Here is a 12578-nt window from a genome sequence, read left to right on the forward strand (position 1 = left end):
ACGGTTGTCATGGAGTTCTTGCCCACCTGCCAATCATTGTTTCATAGAATCATAAAACCCATGTGTGAACACAGATTAATCATAACTGTTGGAATGAAATCTTGAGTCAGGGAATTAACTGCTGTGAAATGCAGGCCTTGTCTCATTCTTTTAAAAATCTCTTTCCTTAATTTCTCTCTATTCTTTTTTGCCTCTTACTCTTTTTCTCCCTCACACTCTTTTTCCTGTCTCTCTCCATCATCCAGCTGGAACCCACTCTAGGCTTCTTGGATGGTGTTCAAAACCGAAGACTGTGTGAAGGTAAAACAAGTGTGTGTGTGTGTGTGTGTTTGTGCTTAGGTTACCAACCGTCCTGTAAAATACAGAATAAACCCATAATTGGAAACTAAAAGCCGTGTTCCATATTGAACTGATACAGGACGCTCTTTGTTTCCTTTTTTTGGAGAATCAATTCAGTACAAATCTATGGAGAGAAGCATTGCATGTTAGACTAATACGACTGGGCAATTTGATAGCAGGAAACCCTTGTTCTCCCTCAGCATGTCTGTCATGTTATGTTCCACTACCCAAACAGAGGCTGTGACTCCCCTCCCCACATGCCTTATTTCCATTTCAGGAAGTTGGCAACCCTAGTGTGTGCCCATGTGTGCATGTGTGTGTACTGATGAGTGTCTGTCCCCCTAGGCTGAGCGAGCTCCTGGTCTGAGCTCCAGTCAGAAGGGCTTCATGATGGAGCTCCAGGACCTCCAGGATGCACTGAAGATGGAGATACAAGTTCACCAGGTAGGTTCTCTTCCAGATACAAGTTCACCAGTTAGGTTCTCTTCCAGATACAAATTCACCAGGTAAGTTCTCTTCTAGATACAAGTTCACTAGGTAGGTTTTCTTCTAGATAAAGGCTCACCAGTTAGGTTCTCTTCTAGATAAAGGCTCACCAGTTAGGTTCTCTTCTAGATAAAGGCTCACCAGTTAGGTTCTCTTCTAGATAAAGGCTCACCAGGTAGGTTCTCTTCTAGATAAAGGCTCACCAGTTAGGTTCTCTTCTAGATAAAGGTTTACGGGGTAGGTTCTCCTCTAGATAAAGGCTTACCAGGTAGGTTATATTGTAGATACAGGCTCACCAGGTGGGTTCTCCTCTAGATAGAGGTTCACCTGGTGGATTGTCCTTTAGGCCCCTTTTTGTGGGTGTCACAACCCTCTTCCTGGAAATATATCCTCCTGTAGGTTTTCACTCCAAGCCTTTTCCTGGGGAGCCTACTGTCCAGTAGGTTTGAACTCCAACCATAGCTGGCTAGAAAGAGGGACCATGCACTTCACCTGAAGACAAACCCCCCAATAGGTTATCTTTCTTGGAACAGAAGAGCCCTGTACCAGATAGTGGAGCGATTCCAGTCTGGTGTGTACATTTGGAAATTGTGCCTGTGCTCTGATGCTGCAGTACTGGCTGTTGCTTAAAGAGGGTGCTGTGACACAGCCTGTAAACTGTAGCTATCTGTCCACAAGGGTGAAAGACGGAGAAAAAAACCTTGAAAAACATAGATTTCCTATTTATAGCTTAAATACATGTGTGTGTGTGTAAACAACCCTATAGTTCAATGCTGCTATGTTACTGGTGTGTGTTTGAGTGTGTGTGTAAACAGCCACAGTCATTGTGCTTCCTAACTCTCTGTGTCTGTTTTAGAAACTGGTGGCCCAGATGAAGCAGGATCCTCAGGTGAGAGAAATCTTGAATTAACTGTTTATAACATGTCTAAATGTAGAGGAGAGCTAACTCCGACTAGCTATTAACTAAACTATCTCTGGCAACTCTGACCTACAAATGATATACTGATCACATACTAACTAATTTTCTCGTTTTCCTGTCTATGTGCAGAACACTGAACTAAAGAAACAGCTGCATGAACTCCAGACCAAGATCACAACACTAAGTGACAAACAGGTAAAGACAAAAACCAAGATGTGTGTGAATGTGTTTGAATATATGTCTGTGTATTTGTGTGCTAGCAAACAAACATACACATGTTGGTCTGTGTACGCTAGCAAGAGAATGTGTGTGTGTGTATTTGTGTATGTGTGCTGGCAATGAAATGTACACCTGTTTGAATGGGTATTTGTGTGTGTGTACTAGCAGATATACATGTATATCTGGGTGTATATCTTGTATATGTCTATCATGTATATCTATGTGAATGTACCTACTCCTTTAGCTGTGTGTAGTTCTAACTGAGTCACATAAGTCAGGTATCGCTGGTGTTGATGATGTCTTCATGGGGCTTTGATGCTGAACAACACCATAGACAGCAAAAGACTGATAGTTCTGTGATGAAAGTTGGTGTATGTAGGTGAGAGACACAGAGATAGAGAGAGAGACAGGTAGAGAGAAACAGGGTGAGGGAGAATGAGACAGGGCAAGGGAGAGAGAGGCAGGGCGAGGGAGAGAGAGACAGGGCGAGGGAGAGAGAAACAGGGCGAGGGAGAGAGAGACAGGGCGAGGGAGAGAGAGACAGGGCGAGGGAGAGAGAGACAGGGCGAGGGAGAGAGAGACAGGGAGAGGGAGACAGAGAGACAGAGAGAGAGAGAGACAGGGAGGAAGAGAGCAAGCATGCACAAGAGACATTGGGGCATTGCAGCCACATAGTCAGTAGGAGGTTTGTTCTGAGGGTGTTGTGGATCTGTCCATCTGTCCAGTTGGAGAGGAAGAACACTGGAACATGTTAATGTGTGTCTGGGACAGGCCATCCCCAACCACAGTGAGTAGACAGGGTTACCAGGTCAGTCAGAAACCAACCACAGTGAGTAGACAGGGTTGCCAGGTTTATCAGAAATTTCCAACTTAATGGACCCTCAAAAACCAGTCCACAAAGGACCAAAAAACGTTTTTGCTGAGAACCCCAGCTATAGTTGAAAGATTATCAACTTGGTAGTCAACCTGCTGCAAGTCAATAAACATCAAAGCAAAGCTGATGTGGTTGCATTCTACTGCTGTTTAAATAATTTGTCATACTGCTGCAATACACAGTATATATACCAATACAGCTGTAATATGTAGGTATGTATAAAGTAAATGTGTTACTGAAACTGTAACACTGGTTTTATTATAACATACTATTTATACACTTTTGAGTGATAAGATAAACTACTTAAAACCTGGTGCTTCAGTGGCAGTTTGAGATAGATAGCAAAATAGATAGAGGAGAGAGAGAGAAATGTCATGGACTGTAGAGGAGTAGTGAGAGAGAAAAGGGTTGTAGAAGGAGAGAGAAACAGGGGGGCTTGAGAGAAATGGAGGGGAGGGTTAGAGTGAGAGGAACGATGGGGAGAGAGAGAAGAGGATGAGTGAGGGGGAGCAGTGAGAGAGAGGGGGGGGTGGTGGAGAGACGAGATGAGGCGGCGAGAGGGAGAGGTAGCAGCATGAGACTTGAGGATGGAGACGTGAAGTGTGAGAGAAAGGAAAGAGAGAGGGGAGGGAGGAGAGAGAAAGGAGGGGTGGAGAGAAGGAGTGAGGAAGTGAAGGATAAGAAGAGAAGGAGGCACATAGCAGCATGAGGCTGTATGAGAGTGGAAGCAGTGTGAGAGGAATATCAATCAGAACAGCTCAGCTGTTTGACAAGCCAGTCCAGGATGAGAAGGGACCACATGGAGAAACTTCTCCCATCCTATAGGCTGCAGGGCTGCAGCCTGCGGCCCCAGATGTCAACCAGTAGGTTTAGTCTGTTTCAATAACGAAATGTTGAGAGCAGGAGTAAAAGAGAATGATAGGAGATAGCAGATTCAGGGCAAGAGTGAGGGAAGGAGGGAGGAGGACAGAAGGGTAGAGGGATTGACAGACTCATCTAAGGAAGGCTGAAGGCTCTAACCAGGAAGGTGAAGGAGGGGTTTTATTTATGTGGACAGCTGTACAGAGAGGAACTGTATGGGTTGAGGGATATGAATACGATATGAGAGGTTCCTGCTGAGTCCTGGATGATACTCCTAGTCTGCCTGTCAGTAGGCCTTACCGCACTGCCTGCCTGTCTATCTGCCTGCCTGTCTATCTGCCTGTCTATCTGCCTGCCTGCCTGTCTTTCCGTCTGCCTTTGGGGCTGTCTGGCTGCCTGCCTGGACCTGACATGCTAATAGTAGGTGCTGCCTTGTGTGTGTGTGTGAGTGTGAGAGCGATATAGACAAAGGGAGAGAGTTAGCGTGTGTGTGTGTGTGTGTGTGTGTCCACTTGGCAGTAGGCATCATGATGGTGATGAGTAGTGATTTGTCCATCATCATGGTGATGTCAGGCGAAGTAGATAGGAAGGACTGGCTACATCCCTCCCCTATTGGCCAGTCCAGAGCACCACATGCTTATGCATGAATGGCCTTGCCAAGTCAAAGAGAAATCATTGGAACACATTTGCACTAACCATAGAGTTCTGTGTACAATTATCCTGTTAGAGCTTTCAGAGGCAGCACACATAGAAAGGCTGGATGAAAGTGTGAGTGTATAATACACAAGATAAACACGAAGCTTGCCAAAAGAAAATGGAGCCATTCCGATCCCTGTGCTTGTTAGATATTCATGCATATTTGTGAGTGTGTGTGTTGGTTGACATACAGTATTTAGTCTATGGAACGCCTCTGGAAGTCGTATGTTCCGTCTAGTCTCCAGTGGGGGAAGCTCTTACTTCTCTCCCTAACAGGATGTGTAGACCTGTCTGTTTCTCTGTCACTGACTCCACCTTTCTGTCTCTCTCTGTTGCCATTCTGTCCATGTCTGCTGTGTAGAAGAAGGTTGTGGAGCAGCTAAGGAAAGACCTGCTGGTGAAACAGGACCAGTCGGACCTCCAAACCCAGACCCAGCTTGCAAGCCAGCTGCAGTCCCAGGCCCAGGCCCAGGCCCAGGTCCAGGCCCAGTCCCAGTTCCCTCTCCAGCTGGAAGTCCAGGTCCAGTCCCAGCCTCAGCTCCTCCCCCAGCCCCAGCACCCCATTCAGCCTGGGAGTAGGGCTTCCGGGCTGCCGCCCCTTCATACCCCGCCCTCCCTGCCCTCACCCGACAACCTCAACTCACTACAGGTACGCACAAACACCCACACACCCATGTATTCATATGAAACACATGGAAAGCACATACAAGTTGTGCAACCGAAATATAATAGTTATTATCATGACCCTGAGTGATCTCTCCTCTCTTGATCAGAGCACGTTGCCAGGTTCTCCCATCCCCTCCTCCAAGTCTCTACCTCTGCTGCTCTCTGCCATCCCATCCCCACGGCCTTCAGTTGCCATGGTCACCACCCTCAGCCACACCCCCAAGCCTGGTGCCACTCACCCCGACTCCAACTCCCAGAATGCACCAGTCAGCCTTCAGGCTACCTGCCCGTTGACCAATCAGGGGCTGGAGGCGGTGCGGCTAGTTACCAAGAGCACTGTTGTGGTGAGTATGTCACTTATAACCAGGCCCAAACGTAATACGCAGATTTTTTTCACATTTTCTGCTGCTATTCAGACTGAAAATCTGCGGAAATCTGCGGAATTCCGCTAGCCTTCCTGTTCTTATGTCGGAGCGACCGAAGATGTTCCACAACAGTTTGACGCCGATTGAATGTTGACAGACTTTGCAAAAAAGTATTGATCCATCCTCATAAAGATCGCATGAAAACTCCCTGGCCCTGTCTCTTGCTGTCATTTTGGTCGATAAGTGCTTCCTTTTAAATTCTTAGCATTTTTGGCTAACTCTTTAATAATAGAGACGTAATATGAGTTGAAAAGTTTATTTACATTTTGCCTCAGACCAATGCGTTCTACTTGAAATCTGCGGGTTTTCGTCTGAATTCTGCACCCGCATATTACGTTTGGGCCTGCTTATAACCCCTAGTACAAAATTAAGAAATGTTTCTGTGGGTGTGCATGCGTGTATGTTTTTGGGAGGATTACCATCCAATAATGTAATGTATCTAATAATTACATTTACATTTAGTCATTTAATAATGCTGATGTCATCCCAGATGCACACGAGCCAGCCAATCAGAGTTCCCCAGTTTGTCCCTCCCAGATTGGCTCCTCGACCTGCCTGTCAACCTCAGGTGAGTCCCTCCTCTGCTCTGCTCTCTCTTGCTGTACTCTACTTAACTCTACTGCCCTCTCCTCTCCGTTGTTTAGTGTGGTGTTTCTGCTTGTGTTGATATTGTTGCACTCTCATCTTCTGTGTCTCTCTCCTAACTCATCCCTCTGCTCTCTCTACCAGGTAAGGCCCAGACCAGCGCAGCCGGTCCTCCAGGTTCCTCCCCCCATGCTAGCCCCGCCCCAGCTGCCTCCACGACCAATCCTGCTGGCAAATCAGCTCACAGCTTCATCTCTGCCGCCAAGCCCCAACCCCATCCGGCAGGTGCGCATCCTCAATGGCCAATCCTGCTCTAGCCCAGCCCCCGGCATCATCATCACACCCTTAGCCACGCCCCCTACACACTTGAGCAGCAGCCACAGCCCGGCCTCCAAGGTGAGTGACTGACTGGTAGATCTCATTAGATGTTATGCTGATCTGCATGAATGACTTCAGGATGTTTACTTGACAGAATGGCATTTCCTGTAATAATAACCTGTGAGTGTCATCTCTCCCCTCCACCCAGACTGTGAAAGCCAAGACCGGTGAGATAAAGTCCACCTCCAGCAAACACCCCTCTCCCTCCCCCTCTCCACACTCCCCCACCACTCGCGGCACCCCCCCTCCCAGGACCCCCCCCAGGACAAAGCAGGAGGAGAGCCCTCAGGTGAGCTTACACTGGAGAAAGGGCTTGTAGAAGCACAGGACTGTTCATGAAATACAATAGTAAGACGATTCGACTTTCTCTTGCACCACATTCTCATGTCCCCTCCCTGTCTCTCTTGCTCCTTGTGTCTATCCATGTCTCTCTCATGGCCTCTCTCTACCCATCCCCACCTGTCTTTTCACTCTACAGAAATTAGCCTTCATGGTTTCTTTGGGCCTGGTGACATATGACCATCTGGAGGGTACGTACACTTTGTGTGTGTGTGTGAGTATTTGTGTGTGTGTGTGTAAGTGTGTCTCCTAACTGATCCTTATTATGTGCAGAGATCCAGAGTCGCAGGCAGGAGAGGAAGAGGAGGACAACAGCTAACCCTGTCTACAGCGGAGCAGTCTTTGAACCAGAGGTTCGTCTGGATGTTTTGCATATGTTTGTGTGTGTGTGTGTGTGTGTGTGTGTGTGTGTGTGTGCAGAGACCGGCGCAGTGAAACAACACTAGCTCACAGTGTGCTGTGTGTGTTTATTGCAGCGTAAGAAGAACACCCTGCTCTACCTTAACTCTCCACTACACCAGCCCAACAGGAAGAGAGGTCAGTATCTACTTCCTGTCCTGGCAGCACACCTTCATCATCGTGCCACACTGCTGAGCTTCATCCTCTCTGCTGCTCTCAAACCGTTGCAGTCAGGTAGCATATCTGACTGGCCAGAGGGACTTCCTGATTTGGTCAGATAGGCTTTCCTGGTCTGTTCTGATTGGTTAGAGTGTCTTTGTGCCTTATTATGTTTGGCTATATGTGGCGATAGCTGAAATCCCGCCTGTTTGGCAGTTGCTGGCACTGTATGGCTAGAAGCCCTCATGGTAAAGGAGCCAGAGAGAAAGAATATTCTCAACCCTAACTCAGAGCTTAATGTTATAATACTTCATCACCATGGAGGTATTCAGCTTTGATCTTTCCGTCGGCTCTCCCCCCTCATCTTCCTCCTCCTCTCCCTCCTTTTTGTCTCTTCTCATCCTTCTCTCCTCCTCCTCTTCTTCCTTTTCTTTTCCCTCCTCTTCCATGCTCACTGTGTACTAACTCTGTCTGTGCTCCTCCTCTTCCTGCGCCACTAGCCAATGAGGATCCATTATCCGAGGTATGTCAGAGGAAGTCCTTTTTATTTCCTTGTTTTGTCTTGTTTTGTGTTTTTGTCGTGTCTCATCTCACCCAGGTCGCCCCCCCAAACACAGCAGCATGGTGGAGCTGAGTCCTCACCCCCCCGGCTGCCTCCCCCCTCCCTCCCCCATACTCCACCGGCCTGCACCCCCCCTCACCCCCCCTCTGCCAGGCCCAGGCCCTGGGGATGTAAGTAGCTGTGGATCAGTCCACTGTACCTGCAGGACCGAGGGTGTGCCCCTGTCCGTACCACCCCCCACAGAGGTCTCTCCCAAAGGCCTTAACAGCCCAGTTCCCCCAACAGAATGGAACAGGCCACATCATCAGACCCATTCATTCATGTATCCATTCATTCATTTAAGTGTGTAAACTGTATGTATCTGTGTTAATCCATGAGCTTACAAAGAGAACAGTCCAACACACACACATACACTGTATGGAAATTATGAATCAAGGTAGTAGGACAGTGGGTATTTTCTAAAGTTGGTAGGGTTAGCACAAAACAAACTCAACTTTGAGTGGTTAGGTTACAGTATTTAGATTTCAGATCGACTGGGAGCAAAGCAGTATACTGCTTTCTGATTGGCTCTGAGCCACTGAGCTCTGATTGGTTGATGGGTGGTTCTTCCTGACAGGCAGACGTGCACGAGGACTTGTGTGCCGTGTGCCGGCGCAGCGGGCAGCTGCTCATGTGTGACACGTGCTCACGCGTGTACCACCTGGACTGCCTGGCTCCGCCCCTGAAAACTGTTCCCAGGGGCATGTGGATGTGCCCCTCATGTCAGGATCAGGTAACACTGTTACACACACACACACACACACAGATACACACAAGCACTTGTGTCTCAGTTCGAGCTATTGTCTGACAGGAACACATCACTGTTCTGAACTTTGTAAGCTCGGTCTCCTATGCGTTTGAACACACAAGCCGTTCACACACTATGGCTCATATGTATGACATCATCACTGTTGGACATGATGCATGCTCTTACCATCATCCCGATGTTGCCTGTTTGTTGAGTGTCTGTCTGGGCTTTAACAGGCTATGATGCCACACTGTTTAGGTTAATATTCTTATTGACATGTCTGCCATACTGTACAAATAATAACATTCTATTCCTTAGCCATAAATTTGCATATTTCTCTTTCATATTATGGCGTCAACATTTTAACGATACATTTTTTTACCTGTATCTAAATGCAGCCAAATGAAGTGTAACTAAAAACATGGGTAACAGGGACATGAGCTGCTAACTAAGTCCTGCTAACATATGTCCTGTTACAATTTCAATTTGTTCTGTCCTTTTAATTTCATGTCACTTCCTGTCTAGATGCTAGATAAAGAGGACGCCATGGAGTGGCCTGGAACTCTGGCCATTGTTCACTCCTACATCGCCTACAAAGCAGGTAAGAATCAGACCTGGCTTGTAATATTACATGTGACAGATATTTTAAGTGACTAACACTACAAGAGACAGATACTACATTTGACTTGTGATATGTATTATGTGGCATATGTTATTGACATACTGACCTTTTCTCTTTCTATCTCTCACTTGAACATGTCTCTTTGTTTATCTGTTCCTCTCTTTATGTTCCTCTCTCTCACAACCCCCGGTAGCTAAAGAGGAGGAGAAGCAGAGGCAGGTGCAGTGGGCCAGGGACCTGAGGCAGGAGAGAGAGCAGCTGGAGACCAGGGTCAAGCAACTCAACATCTCCATCACGGTACGGGTAGCTGAAGGTGGATGAGATGCAGACTTTGGCTGTCTCCCCCCTGAGCTAAGACCTTATCCTCTGTATGTCCCCCTGTGTGTGTGTGTGTTTGTTACAGAGGTGTATGGAGAGTAAGAACAGCGTGCTGAGTCGTCAGAGGAGCATGCAGACGTCCCTGGAGAAGGTCAAAGGTTTACTCTGCCTCATAAAGGGTCTTAAGCCCCTTTCCCCTCCCCAGACCACACTCCCACCACCAGAGGACCCTACCAATGAAGGAACAGGCTGTGTAGCCGTTGACCTCATGGAACCCACCAGTGAGGAGCTAGGTGAAACACAGGACAACGACATCACAGAGAACAACGACATCACGGAGAGCAACAGTGTCACAGTCAACAGCAATGATGTCACAAAGAGCAACGACGACGTCACAGAGAACAACGACATCACAGAGAACAACAACGACATCACAGAGAACAACAACAACGTCACAGAGAACAACAACGACGTCACAGAGAACAACAACGACGTCCCAGAGAGCAAAGACACCCGCAGCAGAAGCAGCCCAGACGAGCAGAGGAGTCCACACCAGGGAGCTGCTGCTGCGGCGGAGGAGGAGGAGGAGGAGGAGGAGAGGAAAGAAGAGGAAAAGAAAGAAGTGGAGCAGAAACAAGAGGAGGTGAAACTGGAGGAGGAGAGGTCGGAGGTGCAACATGAAAAGGAGGCCAAGCAGCCTGACAACAACATAGTAAACAACAATAAGATGAACAACCTGAACAGTAAAGCCACTGAAATCAACAAGAAGGAGGGGGAGGAAGACAAGGAGGAGACAACAGAAAGAGAGACAGAAGAAGAGGGCCAGGAGATGGAGGACATAACAAAGTTGGGGCAGGAGGGGGGTGACAAGGATGAAGAGGTAAAGGAGAACCAAAAGGATGCGAGGGGAGAGGAGGAAGAGGGAAAGGAGAACAAGAGGGAAGTGAGGGGAGAGGAGGAAGACGAGGGAAAGGAGGAGCAGGAGGAGATGACAAAGGAAGAGATGGAGCAGAAGGAGGAGGCAGAGAGTCTGAAAGAGAATGGAAATGAGAGCAATGGAAAAGAGGATGAGGAAGAAAAGGAGGAGAGGATGGAGGAGGGGAGTGTGGAGGACGAGCAGACAGAGAGACTCAGCAGCCTCAGTAAAGTTCCAGACCCGCCCCTGACTCTGGCCCCGCCCCCTGTGGGTGTTACAGAATAACAGCCTGCACCCCTGGTATAGGAACCAGGACGGCAGGAGAAAGAGAGCGAGGGATAGAGAAGGAGGAAGAGAGCGTGGGAGGAAAAGTATCCTGTTCCCAAAGTTGCCCATCATTGTACTCATCCTAACCCTACATATCTGTGTTTGGTGGTCATTATTGTAGTAGCTTATTTTTGGTTCCAGAGAGAGGCCATGGGCATCGGACTGAAAGATGATGGGTGGAAGGACAAGTAGAGATAGAGGGAAGAGATGAGGTACAGTATATTACTTAGGGGCCAGTGGTCTGCCCAACCCAGTTCAGGCTGCATGGTCTGACTTACTGACTTACTGACTGACTGACTGACTGACTGACTGACAGACTGATGAGGAAACAGTAATAACCACCCCACCAGCGTGTGCCTGAAGCAGTTGCCACAGCGCCCCCAGTGGCGGGAGGTCTCCGGACACACCCAGAGCCTCCCCTCACAACCACCCGACACTATCACCCACACACACCCGAGAAGCAGGAAACAGTCTGGAGTTATGAGGCGTCCCCAGAAGACCATGTCTGGTTTTCTGCAGTATTAGCCAATAGAGGGAAGTATTACCTGATGAACGTGGCCTGCACCCAATCACACTTACTGTCTTACAATAGTTCTCGCCCACAACACCCAATACCTGGCCTATCAGAGGATATAGTTTAAATGAGCAAAAGAAACAACAGATAGGCTCTAAGAAGAGGAGGAGTCTGAGAGGGAAGGAGGAGGAGAGGTGTCTTTCTCCCTCTTTGAGAGCTGTCATCTGAGGGAGTCTGCCCACATTCAGGTCTTCCTCCTTTCACAGACGTTTAGATTCACTAAATCACATGATCATACATGTTTGTTAGTCTCTTTTATATCAGTTTCGTTGATCATCCATGTGTTATATGACACCGTTAATAGGTATGTGTTATAGGAGAAGACGTGTATGTGAGTTCTGTCCGTTTAGTTCTGAACTGCCAAATGCTATTATGTCCAAATACAGCAGGGAAACGGTTGGTTTTCTTATTCTATGTAGAGAGGAGAGTGTGATCCAGGGGTCTAGACCTCAGAAAGGTGTGCTTCCTGCCCTCCCTGGTCTAACAAAGGGCCTAGGTGAAAGGATGTGTCAGTAAGATATGTGTCATGAAGATCTGAGGTCTCAGCTCATTCGCTGGTCAAATCCCTATGTCAAAAGCACAACCCTGTTAATCTCTTGATGCTATATATGCAGTTCATTGTCCAACAGGAGTAGTGGGGTTGGGGTGAGGGTAGTATTAGCCTCTGTAGTTCAGTTCTGTGTTCCTGTAGATGTACCAACATATCATGTCTTAAAGACCCAATGTGATGTGGTGTTATAATGTGTCAAGGTGCACCAGATGGTGCAGGCCAGGTTTTAGAACTTTTCTGAAGGTCCCACAAGGTTCTAGAAAGTTCCGGAGAGCAGTGAAGTCTTGTCTTTTCTCTGTAACTGTAGATAGCAATCACCAACAATCTCATGGCTCACCTCAGCACTCCCTCCCTACCTGTAACTATGACAATGGTCGCTTCAGACTTAAAATGAGATGGTTACAAGGCTCATCATTGGATGATTATAGCCTGAAAATTATGAAGTGATTCAGAAAGCACAAGATACTTTTGAAAATGCAATTAGGATTGCACCTACACAGAGATCAAAGGGAGCCTGGGTGTGTGTGTGTGTGATTATGGTCTAGTAGAGTGTGTTGTGTTCAGACCCACCCTCCCC

At 47.7% G+C, this 12578-nt stretch overlaps 1 protein-coding gene across 1 annotated transcript; it reads left to right on the plus strand.

Moving 5' to 3' along the window:
- Nucleotides 1–266: 266 nt before the first annotated feature.
- Nucleotides 267–10835, plus strand: phf21aa (PHD finger protein 21Aa). The gene is made up of 17 exons (XM_067249441.1): nt 267–300; nt 685–783; nt 1682–1714; nt 1874–1939; nt 4756–5043; nt 5168–5404; nt 5976–6053; nt 6215–6466; nt 6597–6737; nt 6927–6978; nt 7061–7140; nt 7264–7324; nt 7944–8077; nt 8524–8679; nt 9220–9295; nt 9510–9613; nt 9720–10835. The coding sequence occupies exons 1-17, from the start codon at nt 271–273 to the stop codon at nt 10833–10835; spliced, it is 3003 nt and encodes a 1000-aa protein (XP_067105542.1). The 5' UTR covers nt 267–270.
- Nucleotides 10836–12578: the final 1743 nt, after the last annotated feature.

Source organism: Osmerus mordax, chromosome 13, assembly GCF_038355195.1.
Source record: "Osmerus mordax isolate fOsmMor3 chromosome 13, fOsmMor3.pri, whole genome shotgun sequence".
NCBI lineage: Eukaryota > Metazoa > Chordata > Actinopteri > Osmeriformes > Osmeridae > Osmerus > Osmerus mordax.